At 45.9% G+C, this 20665-nt stretch overlaps 1 protein-coding gene and 1 long non-coding RNA gene across 2 annotated transcripts in view; one reads left to right on the forward strand and one right to left on the reverse strand.

Annotated features, from left to right (window-relative positions):
• The window catches only part of LOC135055866 (uncharacterized), a 205399-nt gene extending 199019 nt beyond the window's left edge, over positions 1 to 6380 (reverse strand). The window contains exon 1 of the long non-coding RNA XR_010243830.1: positions 6297 to 6380. This is a non-coding gene — a long non-coding RNA (uncharacterized LOC135055866). The remainder of the gene's footprint in view (positions 1 to 6296) is intronic.
• CYGB (cytoglobin) overlaps positions 6221 to 20665 on the forward strand; it is a 29100-nt gene continuing 14655 nt past the window's right edge. Inside the window, exon 1 of the mRNA XM_063960417.1 lies at positions 6221 to 6643. Within this exon, the coding sequence (XP_063816487.1) occupies positions 6501 to 6643 (143 nt within the window). The 5' untranslated portion in view covers positions 6221 to 6500. The remainder of the gene's footprint in view (positions 6644 to 20665) is intronic.

Genomic DNA, 20665 nt, shown 5'->3' on the forward strand with positions numbered 1-20665 from the left:
CTTGTGGAGCGATAGACGTGTGAACGTCACCAAGTCTGGTCCCGGTGCGATTGACGGGCTGTGCCTGGCGGCTCTCGCGGTTTGCTGTTTGAATCAGTACGGGACGGAGTGATCCTGGGGCTTTGCTGCCATATGGTTGATTACGCTGATCTTCTGAAGCTAAGATGTATGTGAGCTTTGTTTTTTAATAAATGGAATTGTAGTATTTTACTCACACCTGCGCCCTCCATTCTTCTCTCATTTCCATGCACATTGGATTCAGTGGCTCTGGTCCTAAAGCGGAGGAGGCGGCAGCATACATCTTAAAATATTAAAAAAACCGGACACAGACTGCTAATTATGGACTAACATATAAGTCTAAGGTGGACTGTAATGCGCAGCTTTATTTGTATTGATATATATATATATATATATTCTAGAATTTAGCGCCGGGCACTGGTGGTTGCTATTCAATGAATGGCCAAATCCAACTGTCGGATTTGAGCCAAATACGACTCTTAGATTTGCCATTCCCGGTGTCCTGTCCTGTCGCTGCTGTCAGTGGTTGCCGGGTGCGCTGACAGCGGCGGCGGGGGAGATGGGAGAGGTGGCTGGCAGGGAGAGCAGCGGCTGGCGGGGGGAGCAGAGAGTGGCGGCTGGAGGGGGGAGATGAGATTGGCGGCCGGCGGGGGGACATATCTGCGGTGGCGGGGGGAGGCGCTGCAGGGAGAGAGGTGCCTGGCCGGGGGACGGCCGTCAAGGTACCTCTCATCCCTGCTCCCCGTAGCCCGCCGCACCGCTCTCCATCTCCTCACCTCAATCCAACTTGTTTTCGAGTCGGATTAAGTTTGTCGGAAAGGGGGCCAAAACCTGGCGGATTTGGCCCCATTTCCAACAGAAGCACGTGGATCGGTGGCTATTCTGCCGATCCATGTGTTTTCCGACAAGTCCGGAATTCCCGTCGAAAAAAACCTGCACATTTTGAATAGGTCAGAACCCCTTCAGACCGAAATCTGTCAGAAGCTACTGTCTTTCTGACAAAACGGCAGCTTCCGACAGCTATTGAATACACCCCTATGCCTCACACAATAATGATGCTGACATCATATTGTCTAACACATTGTTGCCCTCTACACCATACATATTACGCCCCACACAGTAATGCCCCCTGCCCCATATTACGCCCCACACAGACTGTAATTCCCAGTCTCTGAGTGAACTAAATGATTCACTGACTGCAGCAGCCCAGTGGAGGGTCTCTCAGTCTGCACAGCTGGGGTCTAAGTCTCAGTCAGACTCTGAGTCAGTCCTCGTCCTCCGGCTCAGAATGCTAGCTGCACTGCACGAACATCCCCCCCTCCTCCCTCAATGCTCTGCAGTCTACAAAATGGCACCCGACCGCACTTCCACAGCGTCTCCCTGTGCATGACGTCATGACGCAACCATGTCATCCCGCTGAACTCCACCCAGCGAGCAGAGCACAGTCCATTGCGGACTCCTAAAATAGTGCACCAGCAGCCAGCAGGGGTCGCATAGAAACGGCCCTGACTGGAATCATGCTGCTTGAATATATGTATTGATATATGTATGCAGTGCTTTTTTTGTGGTGGTATTCAGTACCCGGCCCACACCTTTTTTATAGGTCAAATTCTTAATCCTTATAAATAGCTCCAGAAAAGGGAACATATATGTGAAATAATTTCAGTATTTAAACACTTATCCAGAGTGTGGAGGTATCTGGATGATAGGTCGACAGTGAGAACATCGACAGTTAATAAGTCGACCCCCAATGGTCAACATGCATATGGTCGACATGGACAAAAGGTCGACATGAACAAAAAGTCGACATGAGGTTTTTTTATTTGTTTTTTCATTTTCAGGACTTTTTCATACTTTACTATCCACGTGGCCTACAATTGGGAATAGGCAAGCGAATCGGTGCAGTCATTGGGGGTACTTGTGCTGAAAGGAACATTTTGACACCAAAAAAACATTAAAAACTCATGTTGAACTTTTCATGTGCGACCATTTCTAAAATTTTCCTGTGTTGACCATTTCCATGTCAACCTGTTGACCTTTTTAACATGTCAACATTGTGCATCTCGACCAATTTGCGCCGACCTAACCATTGCCAACCTTGTAACTGTCAACCCATTGATCCATAACGAAGTGTGGTATTTAACAAAATAGGAGGCCTGTGTGCAACCTAGGAGGCCCGTGTGCAAAAAATAAAAAGGTATGTAAAAACAACATAAAACATTATATGCCACTCGGAATTAGTGCTGCAATAGCCATGTTCTTAGCTCATCTACTGTTTATGGTAAATGAGGGTCTACTCAGAGTAGCAAGTTTTAAGTCCTCTCATTACACAGCTACTGCATCCACTGGGAGGCTAAGCCATGTATCTACTGCTCTTTCTTCACAGAATTACTTGCTCACAGTACATTGCCTCTGGAACTGGTCCCTATCAATCCAATTTCCATACTATATACTCCTGCATTTGATTGACATGTTGAAAAGGTCAACAGGGTCGACAGGAGGCCCGTGTGCAACCACCTCCATATCAGTCAGCAATGACTGATATGTGTTGCACACCTTATATATCCACCAAGCCAGCACACGACACGTGACGTACTTCATGGGCTACGCGCTGCCGACGTCAATTGTAGAAGGTGGTCATAATAATGTGACTCAACTGAAGGTACTATAGATCATGTATCAACTTGTAGATTTAGGTTTACCTTTTAGCTTAACATGCTCTACATAGAAGAACAAGCACTGTACGTATGTTTATAAAGCCTCAACATATCCACACAGGCCCAGTAAGCCAGTGTATTACTCTATTTGACTTTATAGAATTCTATAACACCCAGGGCCATAACAGGGCTTACTAGTACACTGTGACCCCCCCACTCCGAGCGCATGATGTCATGTGGAAGTGGCGAGGCCACCAGCACTGGTGCGCACAAAACAGCCTGGAGCATCCTGAGGGGGTCTGTTTAATGCAGCAGCAATTCTGGCCACTGTGTCCTGTTCCCTGGGCAGTAGAGAGCCTGGCTGGGCCCAGGTACTTTCCAGGGGGCATGGCCTAATCACAGGCGGCATGGCCATGCACCCTTAGAAAAAAATACAGAAAAAAATAGTACTTTAACCACTTGCCTGGCATGGACGTATCAGATGCGACCATCCCTGCAAATGCTTTATCTGACCGGGTCACAAAGGATGTGACCAGTCAGATAAAGAGTGTTAGCAGCGGCAAAGAAGGGAAACTTCCCTCCACTGCTGTTGTCAGAGGGACTGCTGTCAGAGGGTCCCTCTGCCTCCTTGCACCCAGCCCCCAGTGTTGCTGTGCTGCCGATCATTGCTGATCATTCAGCACGGCAGGATCCCCCACCCCCCAGCGGCTGCAGACAATAGCAGCTGCTGGTAAGTGTAAATCATCGCCCTCAAGTCCCCCCCAGCCATCCCCCCCGTGTACCTGGCAGCTGTCCGGGCTCTAAAAGCTAAAGTCGCGATGTTACCGATGTTCCGATGGTCGCTATGTTTTGTGTGTTTTTTTAATCGATGTTTCGATGTTTGAAACAAAAATGTAAAAAAATTATTTCTTCTTTTTTTACTAAAATCATTTTGGATAGGGATACATTTATGTTCTTCACCTAATTCACTCATAAAAAAAACCACAACAATTTCTGAGCATTTTTTTTGTGGGAAAAATCATCAGTTAAGTGGTTAAGCACCTCCATGGCCACACTGCTGCTCGCCACACTGCTGCCCGTCACACTGCAGCGTGTGCTGGAATGAGGAGAAGAGCTGCAACTTTATCACCTTGGATTTATCACTGGTTTATCACTTCATTATGCCTTCTCCAGGTTAATACATCTGCCCCAATGATCGCTATGGCTACATACATTTTAAATAAGGTTTCTCATGGCCACCTACAGTATATGTGTTTGCAGTATACTAACTTTGGGGCTCATTTATGTTTGGATGTAAGTCATTTTCATGACACGCCTCTCAGATGTAGCAGAACATGTTCACGCTGATAGGTATTACTTTCACAACCTCCCTGAACTGCTTTTTCAAACATAGGAAAGTATGAATTGAAGAGGTGTAGCTGGGCTGTAATCTGGCATTCTCATTTTACATAAAGTTCAGTGACAGCATGTTGATTGAACTGGAGACCTCGCTGGGTGGAAGCGTAAATACACTTATTTCCAGCTTGCTATGACTAGTAGCAAACCAAACATATGTATTGGAGGGAAGGACGTACCACTGGATGCATCCAACTCTGTAGTAGATGGCAGGTGTTGATGTCCACTCCAGCCTAGGCAAAACCCAAGGCCGTATTAAATTAACACTGTAATCCCAATACTGGTCGTTTGATGAGCTGCACTAACCTCAATCTTGCCACACAAGTAGTGACTTTCTCTATGGCAGCATGTCCTGAGCTAGTTGACTGCCAAAGTTTCAAGGCTTTACAAACTACATAATAACTGGAAATCTATCAGCCAGCTTTAAGCAGTGCCGTCACAGGACGGCAGTGCGCCCTGTGCTGGCCCGTCCCCTAAACCTGTAGTTACATGATGTCACAATTAGGGGGTGGCACCTTAGGTTCTTCGTTGTAGAGCTCTGTCCGGAGTGTCCTAAGGATGGTCCGGACAGCTCCACAGGGTGCAGGGTGCTTGGATGCTCCAGGCTGCTCTGCAGTAGCACTACTGACTTCAGGGTGACTTTCCAATCCACATGCAGATGCTGTGGGGCAGTGACGGTGATGCCTCCCAGGGGCCGTCCACCCTGTGCAACATGAACACCCCTAGTTATGGCCCTGACTTTAAGAGATACATAACAGACAATTATTCTATATAATAATTATGTAAACCGTTGCATATAGTTTTATGCATATTGTATTACAGTTCTTTGAATTGCATTAACTTGAGTTGTTAGCTCCAATTTTTGTTAGGTTACAAAAATGAAATAACAGGATAAATGATCAAACACAACATAATGCTAGGAAGTAGGGCAAAGGTAGACAAACAGTGTAGGAGAGTGATTGACCGTAAAAGCTACAGGAGAAACATAACAGACAATAAACAAGAAGTAGAGGCCTGAGAAGGGGAAATAATGAAGATTTACAGTATAAAAGGGAGTACTAGAATAACAACAATCAACATTAGCCAATCAGTCAGAGGACTCCAACGGAAATTGGAAGGGTGAGTGGGAGGGGGAAAGGGTAATTATGGCTCCTAATGAAGAAAAAAAAAGTAGAGGAATGTTGAGAAAAATATTCAACAAGTACAAAGTCAGTTTTACTCAAGAGACCAGAAGAAAAATGGAAATCTCAGATTTATGAGCATTAGGATTTGTGGGAGATAAGTTTGCAGGTTCAGTTATAGTCTCCAAGCACTGTGAGAACATGGAAGGAATTAATCACTGAGTAAAGTCAGTGTGGTCACAGACATTAGTAACTTTATATATATGTGTTGTTCCATTTGGACCAGTGTGTTACTGTTACAAGATACTCCCAGTGCAGAGTTCTTTACAAGACAGATAGGACTGACTGAATGAACAAGGAGAGTTGTGTGTGGCCTGAGAACACAGAGCAAGGTCATGCCTAAGGAGAATAGATAGAAGCCAAGCAGGGAGGGTGGAAAGCCAAATGAAATAATAGAAAACGGGAAGCAAATCTAGGAGATAAAATAATTTGAGACAGATGGAGAGAAATACAGTGAATGGTGCAAGATAAAGATAAACAGATTAGGAGTAAGGAAACACTGTTTAATAGGGTAAAGGAAGAAAGGGGAAAAAACTGAGACTGGGTCAAGAGCTGCAGATTGCCAGATAGCTAGAGGGAGAAAGCAGTGGGAATGGCTGCTGGAAGATGTATTGAGATAAAATAAATATAAAGGTGCACTAATAGGTAAAGCAGGTGTCAAAAGAAAACGATAGACTTTGATGAAGCAAAAGTTGAAATGTTAGTACAGTAAGGGGGAGATAAAGCAGGTAAGGCGAAATATAGCAGGTGAGCGAATAGATGAAAGAGGATCAGGAGGGTGAAGTGAGAGAGGGTTGGCGGAACACTGTAAGGAATAAGACAGGGATCAAAGGTAAGGAAATGAGTCGGTGCTGGTGGAGGGGGCAGGTAGGAGGAAGCACAGAGAGGGCAGGAAGAAAGAGTTAAGAAAGAGAAGAAGGTGAAGAGGGGAGGGAAGGAGGCAGGGACAGAGGAGAGAGGAGAGGAGAGGAGGGGGAAGAGGAGGGACGGGGGGAGAGATTTGCTCCCTGCCTCAGCATTCTGACAATGCCTTGAAATATCTTACTTTTCATCAGTTTATTTCTGGGCTGAGAATCACACACACAGACACACTCAGCAGCAGCAGCAATGGGCAAAGCTCTGAGGTCTGACAATTAGACAGCTCTCAGCATAGACAGCCCTCATCACCCGCACACCCTCCTACATCCCGATCTCTGCAGGGGCTCTGATTCCTGCCTGGGGCTGTGTGTGATTCCATCCTGACGGGTCCATGGAGAAAGTCCAAGAGGAAAATGAGACGGAGCGGTGGGAGAGACCGGAGGAGATAACGGAGGGCGAAAGGACTATCATCAAGGAGACCTGGGCACGCGTGTATGCAAACTGTGAGGATGTTGGGGTCTCTGTGCTGATAAGGTAATGCCATGGCGCATGTCTGGCTGTCATAGCACATATGCACAGGCGATTGGGACCATGAGATGTGCTAGTCCTTTGCACAAGCATAGGGCATGCAGAACACCAGCTGTCAGTGTGACCCGCTGCCTGTAATGACACACGTCACGTGTCAGTGTGACCCTCTGCCTGTCATACACACACATGTCAGATATGTTAGTGTGACTGTACACACACACACACACACACACACACACACACACACTTTGCTTAGTCTGCAGGTAGTGCTGGGGAGGTGCACCCGCTGTACTGCTCAGTGAGAGGGTTTCCTCCAGCCTTACATTATTACACACATTGAGCTTCCCCAGTTACAGGTCATTCTTTGGTATGTCAATGTCACATTCATGGACTGTCAGCTGGGTTCCATATGTTTTTTAGTGACCCCCACCCCAGGAGAACACTCAGGTTGCCAGTCCTGCAAATAGCTAACTATGGGGCAGATGTATTAAGCCTGGAGAAGGCATAAGGAAGTGATAAACCAGTGATAAATCCAATGTGATAAACGTACCAGCTAACTGTTAATTTACATATTGGATCTGAATGGCTGGTGCGTTTATCGCCCTGCACTTATCACTGGTTTATCACTTCCTTTTGCCTTCTCCAGGTTAATACATCTGTCCCATTATGCTTTTCTCATGCTACACTGTATAGTGTCCCTCTCTTCCTTGTCAGACCTACTTCTGTGCTCTCCCCTTGCTGCTTCCACATCAGTGAGAATGGAATTAGGCTGATTAGGGTTAAATTGGTGAGTGGAGTAGGTGAATGACATAGGATCAGTTCTGGGATTCTGATTTAATAAGATCCTGTGGGAGTAGGAGTTAGCCCTATGACATATATATGTATTTCTGATCTATTTTTTATAGTATTCTCTGTGCTAAGATTGTCATGCTACAACACAGGAATGGAGGATTCTGGGAGTTGCCTTGCACTCATAATTCTGCTAAAAAATGTAGGGGTCAATGAGGAACATATGCACGGTACTAGTTATGACAATGCAGCAGCTGTGCCTCCTTGGTCACACATCATAGTACAACAGAAAAATGTTCCATTTGCTTTGGTTATAAAATTTGATAAATCTTAAAGTTCCATCATGACATGTTTAAAAGGACATGATGGTGCTATAGCCTGGTACTTTGTATTCACTGCTGACTCATACATTAACATAAGGGTTCCTAGTAAAGAATTGAGAGACAAAAAAATAAAAATATAGGTACAGAAAAGTAAGAAGGCCCACGTGTGACACTTGCACAGGTAAGAGGTCGCCCAGCCTTTTACCATCAGTCACCCACTGATGATGTATCAGTTTATCTCTGTCAAACATAGGTCTGCCAATAGTACTTTCAGGAAAGAGTATCCTGGAGGTGTTTTCTTGTCTGTACATGGAACATATATGCTGTCTGGCATCAGCCATATCATTCATATTAACTTTGAAAATGTACATACTGCAAACATAACATAAATCAAGCACTAAATGGATTACACTGAAATTGGCAGGCAGAGTCACATTAGTCATACATTTTATTAAGTAATTAATTGTGATCATATAACTGTGTCAAGGAAAAAAAAAACCCCAATGAGATATTTTGTGTCATTGCCACACAAACGTTTATAGGCATCAGTAGGGGGCTGCTAGCCCAATTGAGTCTTTTTACACAAGTAAGTAGCATAGTGCTATGTACAGAGAGGGAGGGAGAGAGAGAGAAAGAAAGCGCAAATGACTTGAGTAAATAAAGGAAACAAGGTAATTCCTACATTTGTTTTCTGTATGCCTAAATTATACACTACATAATTGTTGAAAAAGGGTTGATTAGTGCCATACATACACCCACAATAACACTCTGACTGTAATACAGTGCCACAAACTGAGGGATAATGACTGGACTCTCTCTACTTTCACAAGTAGGTCATTCTCTGTCTTGGTCTCCTAAAAACAAACACACACACACACACACACACACACACACACACACACACACACACACACACACACACACTAATCTTCCTTATCCATAACAATAAGTGTTGCCATCTAGATTACATCAATATTCTTTACAAGGGAAAGAAAACATCTTTTCAGATATAGGGGCAGTTGTACTAAGCCTCGTAGACTGATAAGAGAGGGAGAAAAAAAGTGCCAATCAATCAGCTCCTAACTGTCACGTTTTAAACACAGCCTGTAACATGGCAGTTAGGAGCTAATTGCCTGGTACTTTATTTAACTTTACATTATCTCTCTCCAAGCCTTAGTACATCTCCCCCATTCTCTGAAACTCCTCACAAAATACAGCCAGCATGGCTTAGTTAGCATACTTTGTCCTCTGTCTTAGTTCAGCCAACCATATGGTAATGTTTTGGCAGTTTCTTCTGTAGAGCAGCATATTCTGTTGCACTTTACAATTGGAACTTTCCACTGAAGGATATTATCATAACCTATCCTTATCTGCAAAGGATGAAATGGTAGATTGATGTAAATGATTATGTCACTGCGGGCCAGGAACCATGGGTTAAGACTTTACATCAGGTATCACTTTAAATATCCAAAATAAGCACCCTCTAGAATGTGCAGTGGCATTGGCTTGTCTCTTATCTTAGTAAAATACAAACAATGTAAGAAAATGGTTTCTACATTGATTTATTATTACAGATTAGTTATATGTCTTGTCACTATATATATTTATGTATTCCATAATTTAATGTCATTATAAGAGGAGCTCATGTGGGATTCTCAAATCATAATTCAGAGATGAAAATTCTATTATTTCCCCTTCCACAGAAGATGACTGCTCCATATTGATGATGATGATGATGATGATGATGATGATGATGATGATTATCAGCATCAAATATGTAGGACATCCTTTTAGGGATTTTGTATATATTCTTATTATACAGTACACAGGATGAATAGTCTTCATTTTAGATGACTGTCAACGGGATGAAATTCTACTGTTGTTTTTCCAGCTATTTTCCTATTGATAATATTGGGTGCTAAAGGTAACCTTTTCTAGTATCAGCTACTCCTGTCAGCCTAGGGTATTGTAATTGGAAATTAGGTGAGAAAAAGAGTGAAGCACAACATTATTGAATTGCGGAAATAGGTCATGTTGTCAGATCTGATTCCATTACTACCATACATAAAGCTCTGTAAAAATTGCCTGCCTGTCTTTTTGTATTTTCAGCATAACGGCCCTGTGTCACATGAAAAGTAAAAGGATTTTCTGCCTGCATCACATACTTACACCAGAAGGTCTGTGTTTATTAGTTAACATGTCACAGAGAAAAGACTGGTTCACTCCATCATTTTTATGCACTTGGAACGCAGATCTCTAGTGTCACGTACAAGAAGGGGCCTTAGGGCGTCACATATATACACAAACACATAATGGCTCAGTTAGACACTTATTTGATACATACAATAGAGAGGAGAGGCATTTTGTTAGGGAAACCCTTGCAGAATGGGGGCGGCAGGCTGTCTGTTGTCATCTTGGTCACCTGTTCCATCCTCCACATTCTCTTCTCTTCTTACTATACCTGTCCTCCCCTCCTACTCTGTTTTCCCCGAGCCTCTTATCCCCTCCTCTTCTTTAGCTGCCTCCTGCTGCTTTCCTGGCATCCTGGACCATTTGTGAATTAGCCGAGGGCGGCTGTTATAATTACATAGTTAATTAGCATCTGCTCATTAAATTGGAATTACATGCTGGCTGTGAGGGGCCAGGCCCTGCAACTGTGCACGCGTATTAATATATAATGTGTTTATATAACGTATATACTTGAGGGTATTCATGCAATTAATGAATTCCAGACCCCTCTGGCTTTGGAAAGCATTAACCCTTTTTTTTACGATTAACTCTGTTCTTCTCCTGATGCTTTGCATACTGCTCTGCACCTTATGTTACACTTTGTGATACCCAACTTACAGCACACTAGGGTGTTTACCAGACCACCGACAGGAGACACTGGGACATTTATACAGTGATACACAGTAGAGGTCTACAGCATGGTACAGACATGCACTCAGTACAAAGTAATACACAACACTAAGCTTACACCTACAGCAATACACTGTTACGCACATATATCAATGCGTCCAATACACATTTATGCCAACATAAATATTCATCCATATATGTTATATACTGTACATGTCATCACACTGGTAACCACCTTAAAGGAACACACCATTGGCAACATAATTTGGACTGGTCAGTCTGCTTACCTGATTTGACAGTTAAAGTTATTGGGGGTAATTCAGACCTGATCGCTAGGGTGCATTTTTTGCATCCCTGCGATCTGGTAGTCGCCGCCTACAGGGGGAGGGTATTACCTTTGTGCAAGTGTGCGTTCGCTTTTGTTGGAGACCTGCACAAACATCAGTTTGTGCAGTCTCTGCACTGGCCAGGACGTACTTAGCCGCTGTGGTGATCAGGGCCAGAGCTGACGTCAGACACCCTCCCTCAAAACGCCGGGTCCCTCCTGCGTTTTCCTGGACACTCCTACAAAACGGTCAGTTGCCACCCACAAAAGGCCACTTCCTGTCAATCACCATGCGATCGCCCGTAAATCGCTTTTTTTGCACCATCTCGTCGCTATACACCGATGCCCGATGCAGTCGTCCGACGCGCCGGTGCATTGCAGTGCATACGCATGCGCAGTTCTGATCTGATCGCAGGCTGTGAGAAAATGCAGCCTAGCGATCAGGTCTGAATCGGCCCCATTATTATGATGAGCATTGTTACACTGGATTATGGTGTTGTACATACAGTAAGTCATTAGACTAGAGCATTCCTGTGCATAGTAAAGTTATACACCAAGGCTAGGTCCAGCATCTAAAGCAAAGTGTGTGTGTGTGTGTGTGTGTGTGTGTGTGTGTGTGTGTGTGTGTGGTTGTGTGTGTGTGTGTGCGTGTGTTATATCCTGCTTTAATTACTACAAGACATCACATGAACCTAACCTTCCCCCTTAGTGCCTAACCCTAAACATCCCCCATGGTGCATAGACCTACCCCCCCCCCCTTCCCTGCAGCCTCCCCTCCCCGCAACCTAACCCCCCCCCCTTCCCCCCATGTGATGCCTGAACCTAACCTCCCCCACCCCCGGCCCTAACACTATCCCGTCACTATACTTGCGGTCAGGATTCCGTCTGTCGGGATTCCGTTGTGGGCCTCTTGACCCTGACGGGATTCTGGCATTGACACTCTGATGGGTGTCAGGATTTCAGCAGTGGTATTCCAACAGCCGGCATCTTTACCGCATCCCCTCATAAAGGGTGACATCCAGGTCTCTATGTGGAGTTCAGTCCATTTACTAAGCCTTGGATGGAAAGTCCCAACCAATCAGCTCTTAACTGTCATTTTTCAAACACAGCCTGTGACATGGCAGTTAGTAGCTTATTGCCTGGTACTCCATCCAAGGCTTATTAAATAAAACCCTTAGTCATTTGAACATCTCTGTGTTCTCAAACCCTTCTACCAAACACCCCATCTGTATTATGTGTATTTGGTACATATGTATGTTTGGTAATAACCAAGTAGCATATTATTGAATGATATGAAAAAATAAATAAAAGTAATATAAAGCTATTTTTTTGCTGCCACCAGATAAGTGTTGCCTATCTCATGTGCCCAGTTTGCCAGTATGGTAGATGCAGCCCTGGAGGCATCATACACAAATACAGAACACTGCCTGACCCAGGTCTTCCAAATTAGAATTAAGGGATCAGTATGAGATCCCGGCGTATGGTATCCCGGCATTTGAAATAACGACGCTGGGGTCCCGGAGTTTAAAATATCGACAGGGTTGAGTAAAGGGTGTTCTACCCTCTCCCCACACCTCTAACCCTAACCATCCCTACCCGCAGCCTTCAAATGTCTTCAAATATGTAAAGGGGCACTACAAAGAGTTATCAGAGGAATTATTGAGGCTGGAGAAGAGAAAATTCCGTAGGCAACGGAGGAAAGGGTTCTTTACTGTTAGGGCAATAAGGATTTGGAATTCCCTGCCAGGGAAGGTGGTAATGGTGGACACTGTAAATGCATTTAAAAGGGGATTGGATGAATTTCTGATTGAAAAGGATATCCAAGGTTACAACACTTCAAATATTGACGTTGTTAATCCGGGTGTAATGTGATTTGTAGTTGTTAAGTAGGCATAAAACATTCTTCAGCAGGTACAGTAAAAATCAACTCAACTTAATGCAAAATACAGGTTGAACGCGATGGGCATTTTGCCTCTTTTCAACCTCGAATACTATGTTAGCCTAACCCTAACCTCCCCCTTTGTGCCTAACCCTAACCCCCCATTTGAGCCTAAACCTAACCCCCATCCCCGCTGCCTAAACCTAACCCTCCCGCCCCGTAGCCTAACCCTAACCTTCCAAGGGGGGTGCCTAACCCTAACCCCCCCAGGATGCAGCCTAAATCTAACTCCCCCCCCCCCTCCCCCGCAGCTAACCTCTGCAGTGGCGCAGTGTCTCCTCGTTCGGGATCCCGGTTGTCGGCATTCTGGCGCCAGGATGCAGCTCCCTTTCTGAATGCCGGTGTCGGCATTCAGATTAGTGTCGGGGATCCCAGCGTCGGTATTCTGACTGCTGGGTTCCCGACAGCCGGGATCCTGACTGCTTCCCAAAATTAAAACTAGCAATGAGTCAATATGAAGAAACCTTATTCTATCTAATATGTGTCTATATGTCAGAAAAAGCATGACCAATTTCACCCTGTCACAATCTTACAATGACTGATTATGAAAACTATGCAGTTGATGAGATAGTGGAACCATAGAATGAGAAGTAGGTTAAGGGTGAAGCTTATTCACCGTTCCCTTACAGGCGTGGAAACATGTTAGCATTGGCCGAACATCCTGGGTGCGCTGTAGAACCACATGTCATTCGGTAACACTTTTGCTTCAACATAGAAGTGGTGGCAAACAAAAAGTTAAGGGCCTGATTCAGAGGTGGACATTAACTGAAAGCAATGCCAATTGTGGTGCATTTGAGCAATTATTTGCTACTGCACAAATTTTCTGGGAACCCCTATGGCACATGCATAACCTGAGTGCACGCACAAAGGTGCTATAGAGTACTGGATCGCTGGTATCTGAAATGGAGTAATGAAGCGATGGCCGTTCTTAGGAGGTGACCTAGAAAGAACGCAAAAAATATCAGCAATGCCGGAGTGTTGCGACCATCTGAGAGCAAGCTGGCTGCATTCTCAGATGCATAGCCGCTTCCACAGAGACCCTGTACATACGGAGACATTTATACCTGCCATAGGCAGGTGCAGTAGTAAATAGTGGTCGCAATAGTACGCCGATGGTGGACTGTCTAGAACAGACAGGTGTAACTAAATCCGTGATAAGATGCCCTTTTTCGTCAATTGCGGCTGCGAAAATACATAGGTCCATGACTTTTTGTGGATTTTGTGAGTTTTTGTGAGGGACTTAATTGGATAACCCCCAAATCGGGAAATCTTAGCGGATAAAAGGAAACGCCACTAAATGTGCAATAGGTCACTAGTGTCTTATCAAATCTGACACTGGCTATAGCCTATATCTGTATAGGTCATTGTTGATATTTGACTGTGTTGCTGCCACTTTAATTCCAAGAGACTGTAGTATTTTTCCCCTTTAAGCTGTTATTAAGTGTGGATTCTCACATTCTGGTAAATCAATTCTCCCCATTTTGAGACCAACGTGAACATATCTTTAAAGTTGTTTTGTCTTCTGGCTCATTGACAACAGACTTTGGGATCTTTGAAAGGTTGAACTTTATAAATTCCTTCCAAGCTGTATATTTTCACTGTTCTTGTTAAAAGACAACAAACTACATTTTTAACAACTTATAGTATAATTTTTTTGTGGGGTGAGGGGTCAGCCATTGATTGGCATCTACACACCTCTCCAGAGGCCTCCACGCTATATGTGTGTAATAATATGGTACTAGAGCGTATTCAGAGTTAAGTTATAACACATTGGAACGGAATGCCCACATAGGGCTCTGCTGAGCAACATCCAGCTCCCTCACATTCTCAAAAGAGCAGAGCAGGGGCCCCAGGAATGGATGGATATGCAGGGCTGCCAAGAGAAATCCTGGGCCCTGGTACAACAACTTCCTGGGCCCCCCCTGGAGGGGGTGTGACCACAGCATGCTGGGAACATCATCACACCTCTTTGGGGGCGTGTCTAGCACATGAGAAGCACCCACTCACAGGAGCATGGCATGCCTTCCAGCCGGAGCAGTAGAGATCCTGGCCGGGCCTAGGTACTTTTCAGGGGGCATGGCCTAAGCATAGGAGGTGTGACCATGCGCCCTTTGAAAAAAATACAGAAAAAATTGTATTTTAAGCACTTCCCTGGCCACACTGCAGCGTTTGCTGGTCTGAGAAGAAAAGCTGCAGCTGCTGATTCTAGGTAAGGCGATGGGGGGGGATACCTGGGCCCCCACTAGGCCCCTCTATCAGACCTGGGCCAAAGTAATTTGTACCCTCCCCCCCCCTCTCTCGACACCACTGTGGATATGCATCACTGGGCAGGCACTATAGCAAGTCCTAGCACTATTGGCCCTCATTCCGAGTTGTTCGCTCGCAAGGCGAATGTAGCAGAGTTACACACGCTAAGCCGCCGCCTACTGGGAGTGAATCTTAGCTTCTTAAAATTGCGACCGACGTACGCGCAATATTGCGATTACAAACGAGTTAGCAGTTTCTGAGTAGCTTCAGACTTACTCTGCCTGTGCGATCAGTTCAGTGCTTTTCGTTCCTGGCTGACGTCATAAACACACCCAGCGTTCGCCCAGGCACTCCCACCGTTTCTCCGGCCACTCCTGCGTTTTTCCCGGAAACGGTAGCGTTTTCAGCCACACGCCCCTGAAACGCCGTGCATCCGCCCAGTAACACCCATTTCCTGTCAATCACAATGCGAACGTCGGAGCGAAAAAAATGCCGTGAGTAAACTTACTTTCTTCATAGTAAAGTTACTTGGCGCAGTCGCAGTGCGAACATTGCGCATGCGCACTAAGAGAATTCTCACTGCGATGCGATGAAAATCTCCGAGCGAACAACTCGGAATGAGGGCCATTATCATTATTATTATTATCCTTTATTTATGTGGCGCAACAAGGGATCAGCAGCACCCAATTACAGAGTACATAAACAAATAATCAAAACAGGAAAACAGCAATTTACAGTTGAAGACAATATAGGACAAGTACAGGGTAAATAAACATAGTTACATCAGCAGATGACACTGGAATAAGTATCAGGTGTCAGAAAACCGCAGTATTTGGTGCAGTTGAAGATTATTATAGTAAGAAAAGGATAAGCACATGAAGGAAGAGGGCCCTACTCGTGAGAGCTTACATGCTAAAGTATAGTATTATATCCTTGGTTGAGGAATATATGTAGACAGGGCATGGGTGACACATAGGGCCTAATTCAGAGTTGATCGCAGCAGCAAATTTGTTAGCAGTTGGGCAAAACCATGGGGGTAATTCCAAGTTGATCGCAGCAGGATTTTTGATATCAATTGGGCAAAACCATGGCCCTCATTCCGAGTTGATCGGTCGCAAGGCGAATTTAGCAGAGTTACACACGCTAAGCCGCCGCCTACTGGGAGTGTATCTTAGCATCTTAAAATTGCGACCGATGTATTCGCAATATTGCGATCTCAAACTACTTAGCAGTTTTAGAGTAGCTCCAGACTTACTCTGCCTGTGCGATCAGTTCAGTGCTTGTCGTTCCTGGTTTGACGTCACAAACACACCCAGCGTTCGCCCAACCACTCCCCCGTTTCTCCGGCCACTCCTGCGTTTTTTCCGGAAACGGTAGCGTTTTCAGCCACACGCCCATAAAACGGCCTGTTTCCGCCCAGTAACACCCATTTCCTGTCAATCACATTACGATCGCCGGAGCGATGAAAAAGCCGTGAGTAAAAATACTATCTTCATAGCAAAGATACTTGGCGCAGTCGCAGTGCGAATATTGCGCATGCGCACTAAGCGGAATTTCACTGCGATGCGATGAAAAATACAGAGCGAACGACTCGGAATGAGGGCCAATGTGCACTGCAGGGGAGGCAGATATTACATGTGCAGAAAGAGTTAGATTTGGGTGGGTTATTTTATTTCTGTGCAGGGTAAATACTGTCTGCTTTATTTTTACACTGCAAATTAGATTGCAGATTGAACACACCCCACCCAAATCTAACTCTCTCTGCACATGTTATATCTGCCTCCCCTGCAGTGCACATGGTTTTGCCCAATTGCTATCAAAAATCCTGCTGCGATCAACTTGGAATTACCCCCCATGTGCACTGCAGGTGGGGCAGATATAACATGTGCAGAAAGAGTTAGATTTGGGTGGGGTGTGTTCAAACTGAAATCTAAATTGCAGTGTAAAAATAAAGCAGCCAGTATTTACCCTGCACAGAAACAATATAACCCACCCAAATCTAACTCTCTCTGCAAATGTTATATCTGCCCCATCTGCAGTGCACATGGGGGGTCATTCTGAGTTGGTCGCACGTAGCAACTTTTTGCTGCCTGTGCGATCAACTCGACGCCGCCTATGGGGGAAGGCTTTTTTGCATAGCAAGGCTGCGAACGCTTGTGCAGCCCTGCTATGCAAAAAAAGTTTTGTGCAGAACTAGACCAGGGTAATAGTTACTTACCCTGTGCGATCGATTCAGCGATGCAGGTTCCGGAATTGACGTCAGACATCCGCCCTCCAAATGCCTGGACACCAATAAGGCTGCGCTTAGAGAGATGAATTGTCTAATAATAAAATGAATTTATTAAATATAAAATATGTCTTTTGGACAGTAAAATTGAGAATACACTGTAAAAATAGCCTCTAATCTCCTGTTATCCAACATACATGCTTGTTCCCAATGTTCCTTAGGACCTTTTTTTCCCTGGGCTGGAATAATCAGAGTCCCAACGCTGGAGGATTAGCAGTTCCAATGGTATGGCCTCCTTGTCACCTTATCACCATACATCACCACAAGCTTGAACCACCTTGGACCCCAAAAACCAGCTCGTCTTGAACCAAATCCACAATTAAGGACTGGATTTCTGCAAACCAAACGCACCACTGGTGAGGACTTTCCATTTGATTTATGCCATACCATTGGAACTGCTAATCCTCCAGCGTTGGGACTCTGATTATTCCAGCCCAGGGACTATGCTATAGCCCCAGGATTAAATTGGTTCTAAAATTAAAAGGTCCTAAGGAACATTGGGAACAAGCATGTATGTTGTATAACAGGAGATTAGAGGCTATTTTTACAGTGTATTCTCAATTTTACTGTCCAAAAGACATATTTTATATTTTATATTTAATAAATTCATTTTATTATTAGACAATTCATCTCTCTAAGCGCAGCCTTATTGTTGTTGTATTTAGTTTGTTTTTTCTTATATAGGAGTAACTACCCTATACAGGCAGCTGCTGCACAAATTCAATTGGAATCACACTCATAGCGCCCCTTCCCAACCTAGGTTGGTTTATCCTATCAAAATGCCTGGACACGCCTGCGTTTGCCGACGCACTCCCAGAAAACGGTCAGTTGACGCCCCAGAACGCCTTCCTCCTGTCAATCCTCTTGCAGTCGCCGCTGCGACCGCTTTCTTCGTTCGCGACGTCGCTGCCCGGCAACAGCTGTCGCCAGGCAACGACGCGCCTGCGCAATGCGGCCGCTGCGCATGTGCAGTTCCGACCCGATCGCACTGCTGCGAAGAAGTCGGAATGACCCCCACGGTTTTGCCCAACTGCTAACAAATTTGCTGCTGCGATCAACTTTGAATTACCCCCATTGTCCTATGATCAGTAATTTCACTGTTAACAATTCTCACTGTGACTTTTATACACATCACATGGAATCTCTCTTTTTACTACATTTTAGCACTTTGCTATTATGTTAAATGGAAAATATTGCCTACTACAAGTAGTATTTCCTTTTGTTTGCTTAAAAAGATCAGCATATATTTTTGTGAAGACTGCTACAATAACTGTAAGAGGAGTTATCAAGAGCTGTGGATGTATCTTTTTTCAGTATATAATAACCAGGGGTTAAAGTGAGCCGGAACGGGCCGGAACTGCGTTCCGTCAGTTCCACCAGGAGACGGAACGCAGTTCCGCCTCCCCCGGCTCACCTAACCCGATGTCCCGGGCGGCGCTGCAGGGAGATGCCGGGCGCCCGCTGAGATCGCGTTACCAGCGGGCGCCCGTCTCCCTCTCCGCAGCGGCAGCCGTAGGCAGGAGCTCAGTACTGAGCTCCGGCTTCCGGCTCTGTCAGTGCGCGCTATGGGAGAGACGTCATGACGTCTCTCTCATAGTGCAGAGGAGCGGGCGGCGAGAGAGGACTGCGGCGGGAGCGGGGCTAGGTAAGTATAGTTCTTCCCTCTCTCCCTCTCCCTCCCTCTCTCCTATATGTGTACCACAGGCGTTTCTACTGGGGGCCTTTACTACTGGGGCAAACTACTGGGGGGCTCTAGTACTGGGGGCAAACTACTGGGGGCCTTTACTACTGGGGCAAACTACAGAGGGGCAAACTACTGGGGGGCTCTAGTACTGGGGGCAAACTACTGGGGGGCTTTACTGCTGGGGCAAACTACAAGGGGCAAACTACTGGGGGGCTCTAGTACTGGGGGCAAACTACAGAGGGGCAAACTACTGGGGGGCTCTAGTACTGGGGGCAAACTACTGGGGGCCTTTACTACTGGGGCAAACTACAGAGGGGCAAACTACTGGGGGGCTCTAGTACTGGGGGCAAACTACTGGGGGGCTTTACTGCTGGGGCAAACTACAAGGGGCAAACTACTGGGGGCATTACTACAAGGGGGCAAGCTACAAAGGGGCAAACTACTGGCAGCATTACTACTGGGGGCTAAACTACAAGGGGGCATAATTACAGGAGCCAAACTACTGGGGGTATAACTACAAGGGGGCAAACTACTGGGGACATTACTAACTTTGGCAAACTACATGCGGGCTAAACTACAGGGGCTAAACAACTGGGGGCACAACTGCAGGGGGCATTACCACTGGGGGCTAAACTACATGGGGCAAACTACATGAGGGCAAAACTACTGGGGGCATTACCACTCAGAGGCTAAACTAGAGGGGGGGGGGAGTAAATTGCTGGGGTCATAACTGCAGGGGCATTCCCAGTATGGGCATGACTACTGGGGCTAAACTACAGGGGCTAAACGACTAGGGGCAATACTACACAGGGGCATTACCATTAAGGGCATTACTGATGGGGTGCACAGCTAATGAGGGCATTGTAAAGGGGGCACTTCATAAGGGGCACTACTGTTGGGGGCATTGCATAAGGGGCACTACTACTGTGGGCATTGTATAAGGGATGCTACTGCTGGGGGCATTACTGTATGGGCCGACAAAGAAGCTGCGTTCCCGGTCCGCCCTCCGTCGCTCCGCCCCTACCATCGCCGCCGCACTGGAAGCCCAGGTTCCAGACTCCCAGCTGCAGCGGATCTGGGATCAGGCCGGCTTTATTATCCCTGCCGCTGCATCGAGCTTCTGTGACCGCGGCACTACTAGTTCAAATCTGTCGCTGATTGGCTGCCGGTCCGCAGCAGTTTTGAAATATTAGCGCCGTGGTCACAGGAGCTCGATGCGGCGGCAGGGATAATAAAGCCAGCCTGGTTCCAGATCCACTGCAGCCGCCCTCAGCCTCTTCTGCCGCCCCGGGACCTCTGCGCACCCACAGCCTCCTCCTCCGCACTATCTCCGAGGCCCACAGCCTCCACGTCACGCCTACCACAGCCTACTCATCCACAGCACCGCAGACCACCGCCGCTGCTAAACAGGTAATCTAACCTGCTGCCTTTCTCTCTCCCTAGTCCCTACTGTATTCCCCTGCTGTCACTTTCCATATCCCTGCTGTCACTTTCCATGTCCCTGCTGTCACTCTCCCTGTCACTCTGTCACTCTATAATGTGAATTTCGGCTCATTCTCTGTGCTATAATGTGAA

This window comes from Pseudophryne corroboree, chromosome 3 (genome assembly GCF_028390025.1).
Source record: "Pseudophryne corroboree isolate aPseCor3 chromosome 3, aPseCor3.hap2, whole genome shotgun sequence".
Taxonomy (NCBI): domain Eukaryota; kingdom Metazoa; phylum Chordata; class Amphibia; order Anura; family Myobatrachidae; genus Pseudophryne; species Pseudophryne corroboree.